This window comes from Molossus molossus, unplaced genomic scaffold, assembly GCF_014108415.1.
Source record: "Molossus molossus isolate mMolMol1 unplaced genomic scaffold, mMolMol1.p scaffold_m16_p_8, whole genome shotgun sequence".
Lineage (NCBI taxonomy): Eukaryota > Metazoa > Chordata > Mammalia > Chiroptera > Molossidae > Molossus > Molossus molossus.
In genome coordinates this window covers 67,197,598-67,201,537 of record NW_023425402.1, presented here as the reverse complement: position 1 = coordinate 67,201,537, position 3,940 = coordinate 67,197,598, and the positions used below count along the sequence as shown (strand labels likewise).

General features: G+C 45.7%; 1 protein-coding gene across 1 annotated transcript; it reads left to right on the top strand.

The window, feature by feature from the left end:
* The first annotated feature begins 470 nt into the window (after positions 1-470).
* LOC118620738 (adiponectin receptor protein 1-like) lies at positions 471-3,437 on the top strand. The gene is given in 3 exon segments (XM_036247750.1): positions 471-512; positions 2,312-2,616; positions 2,618-3,437. Coding segments are annotated over 3 exon segments (1,167 nt in total).
* The last annotated feature ends 503 nt before the right edge of the window (positions 3,438-3,940 follow it).

Here is a 3,940-nt window from a genome sequence, read left to right as displayed (position 1 = left end):
CACAGAAATGGCTTCCTGCCTGGGCAGAGGCTGCTGAGGGTGTAGCCCACCGATGGAAGCATTCCAGGCCGGAGGAGGGAGCTAACTGAAGACAGAAGATGACGCAGATAGCATGCGGACCTGGGTTCCTGTGCCCCACTTCTGAAGCTGAAATAAAAGGGAGGGAATGTCTGCTCAGCAGAAATGTTGCAAAGGTGGGATAAGGGAAAGAAGAAAAGCAGAGTGGACACTGTTGGATATTATGTGTTAAGCTCCATATCGAGTACCAGAAAAATGTTAAGTCATTTAATCATGACAACAATTTGAGGAGAAGAAAAATTTTAATTCTCATTCCATAGATTGCCATATCTGAGAAATCTAGATTTCTAGTAGGTTTCCAAATGAGTTTTGGAGAACTTGAGTAATTGAAGCAAGAGAACAGGTGAAATTTGAATGCAGAATTCTCTGTTTTCAAGGCCAATAATCTAAATATGGCCCATGAAAAACAGTTCATTACAGAACATTTCTTCCCAGTGAGTTCATCTGACAAAGCACATAGAGTATCTTTGCAAAGTAGTTAACTACCTTCACACACACAGATTTTAATACTCAGTGGGTCAGAGGAGAAATGAATTAATACAGGGGGAAATCCTGCTCTTTCAATACCCCCCTCAAATGAGCCTCTGAGCATATCGTAATGGGACATACCTTGAAGTTACAGTAGCCTTAAAGAGCAGACACAGAACAACCAAATTAAGATTCATGAATTACACCGTACACTGAGTCAATTTAGAACATATAGCAAGAAACAAGGGGCAAGAGTTGGGTTGGGTTAACACACTTAGTATAAGATTCAGTGGGTAGAAAGACCTTATTACATAATCCTGTCTTTTTTTTTTTTAATCCTCACCTGAGGACATTTTTTTTTTTTTTTGATAGTTTGTTCAGATAGAGTGGGAGGGAGAGAGAGAGAGAGAGAGAAACATCGATGTGAAAGGGACACATCGAGTGGTTGCCACCCACACGACCCAACCAGGGCTGGGGACAAACTGCAACCAAGGTACGTGCCCTTAGTGGGAACCGAACCCGGGTCTCTCCAGACTGCAGGCCAATGCTCTAACCGCTGAGCCAAACTGGCCAGGGCCATAATCCTGTCTTTTTGCTGCATCAACCTTTCCTGCTAAGTGTGTAGCTCTGAGGACCAGCATTGAGGGTGAAAGAAGGAACTCTATAGGCAGAAGGTGTCTGGGGCCAATATACACTTGCTTTATTGCAAAGATGCAGGGAAAGCATGCAGTCCTATAAAGCTCATTGATAGTTGCTGAACAACCACAGATTTTATCTGTATGTCTCTGGCAGAATGAGTTCACTAACAGCTAAATAAAGGATTCTAAACTGTCATAATATTTGATATCCTATAAATTTTATTTTCTCCCAAAAAATATTACCAGTATATTTACCACTGCCAATGTTCTTCATTTCTCTGTATAAACCCAGATTTCCATTTGGTCTCAATTTTCTCTGCCTGAAGAACTGGTGAATTCTAAGCTCTTGTATGTCTATAAACAATTTTTATTTTACCTTTATTTCTGAAAGATATTTATCTCTGTATATAATTCTAGATTGACAGATTTTATCTTTAGCACTTTAAAGATATCGATCTACTATTTTCTGGCTTGCATGATTATGATGAGAAGTGAGAAACTGGCCATCATCCTTATTCCTCTGTACAAAACATGTCTTTACTCTGGATGCTTTTAAGATGTTCTCTTTATTGCTAGTTAAGTAATTAGACTATTATTTGCCTTGGTATAATTTTCTTTGCTGTTCTTATCTGGGGTTCACTGAGCTTTTGAAATCAGTGAATTTGTAGATCTCATCAAATTTTGAAATGTGTGAGTCATTATTATTACAAATATTTCTCTGTCTCTTCTTTGGGGACTTCCAATTGCATGTCTATTAGATTGCTTGAAGTTGCTCTTACATAGTTGCCTGATTATCTATTCATTTTATTTTATTTTATTTTATTTTATTTTATTTTATTTTATTTTATTTATTTTATTTTATTTTGTTTTGTTTTGTCTCTCTTCTGTGTTTGATTTTGGGTAGTTTCTACTGCTCTATCTTCAAATTTGCTGCACTTTTCTTCTATACTGTTTATTTTGCTGTTAATCCCATCCAGTCATTTTCAACTCTGAAATCTAAATTTTGCAGGGTCCACGGCCGCAGCTGAGTCGTGCCTGGCGCGTTTACCGTCACAAGGAGATCTCTGCCCTCTGGGCACCCAGCCCTTCCCCAAGCTGAAGCTGCCGGGTATTGAGGTACCAGCTAGAGGTCTTCTCACAAAGGACCTGTGGTGGCACAGGGCATTGGGGCTCCAGCCAATAACAGGGAGACGGACACGGTGGAGCAGGCTGAACTGGGACCCCTGCTAGAAGAGAAGACCAAACGGGGAATCGCTGACCCAACCAAAGCTGAAGGAGAACAAGCATGCCCAGGGCCCCAGGAGGAGGAGGAGGAGGTCCGGGTGCTGACACTTCCCCTGCAAGCACACCACGCCATGGAGAAGATGGAGGAGTTCATGTATAAGGCCTGGGAGGGACGCTGGAGGGTCATCCCCTATGATGTGCTCCCTGAGGCTGAAGGACAACGACTACCTGCTGAACGGCCACAGGCCACCCATGCCCTCCTTCCGGGCTTGCTTCAAGAGCTTCTTCCACATCCACACAGAGACAGGCAACATCTGGACCCACCTGCTTGGTTTTGTGCTGTTTCTCTTCCTGGGAATCTTGACCATGCTCAGACCAAACATGTACTTCATGGACCCCCTGCAGGAGAAGGTGGTTTTGGGGATGTTCTTTTTGGGTGCAGTGCTCTGCCTGAGCTTCTCCTGGCTCTTTCGTACCGTCTACTGTCATTCAGAGAAAGTCTCTCGGACTTTTTCCAAACTGGACTGTTCAGGGATCGCTCTGGTGATTCTGGGGAGCTTTGTGCCCTGGCTCTACTACTCCTTCTACGGCTCCCCGCAGCCGCGGCTCATCTACCTCTCCATCATCTGTGTCCTGGGCATCTGCGCCATCATGGTGGCACAGTGGGATGGGTTCGCCCCTCCTAAACACCGGCAGACATGGGCAGGGGTGTTCCTGGGCCTTGGCCTGAGCGGCGTCGTGCCCACCATGCACTTCACTATCGCCGAGGGCTTTGTCAAGGCCACCACTGTGGGCCAGATGGGCTGGTTCTTCCTCATGGCTGTGATGTACATCACCGGAGCGGGCCTGTATGCTGCTCGAATTCCTGAGTGCTTCTTTCCTGGAAAGTTTGACATCTGTTTCCAGTCACATCAACTTTTTCATGTCCTGGTGGTGGCAGCAGCCTTCGTCCACTTCTATGGGGTCTCCAACTTTCAGGAAGTCTGCTACAGCTTGGAAGGCGGCTGTACTGATGACTCCCCTCCCTGAGCCTCCCACCTGAGGCTGGAAGGGGAACTTGCCAAGTGCTTTCAAAAATAACTTCTTTGCTGAAGTGAGAGGAAGCGTTTGAGTTGTCTGTTTCTAGAAGAAACCTCTCGGAGAATTCAGTGCCAGCCAGGCTTCAGCCCACCTTCCCACCTCAGGGCGGGGGATAAACTCTCCACGTCCCTCCCCGAGGAAGGGGGTCCTCTTGGCCATGCCCCTCCTCAGCAGCCCCTCCTCAGCAAGGCAGCTCTGTCCCCTTGGCACAGAGTACTCTGAAGCTCATGTTGAGATTTTACCCTCCTCCAACCATTTTGGGAAAAAATGATAGACTGGGACTCTTCAGAAATTCTGTTTCTGGAAGAAAATGTCCCTCCCTTACCCTGGTCCTTACTTTGTAACCTGGCTTAGAACAGGCCATACATTTTGTAGTACACTTTGCAGAAATGATGGTCACCCGGGCCCATGGCTCTGAGGCCTGGACCCACTGACGGTAGGAGGACGGTCAC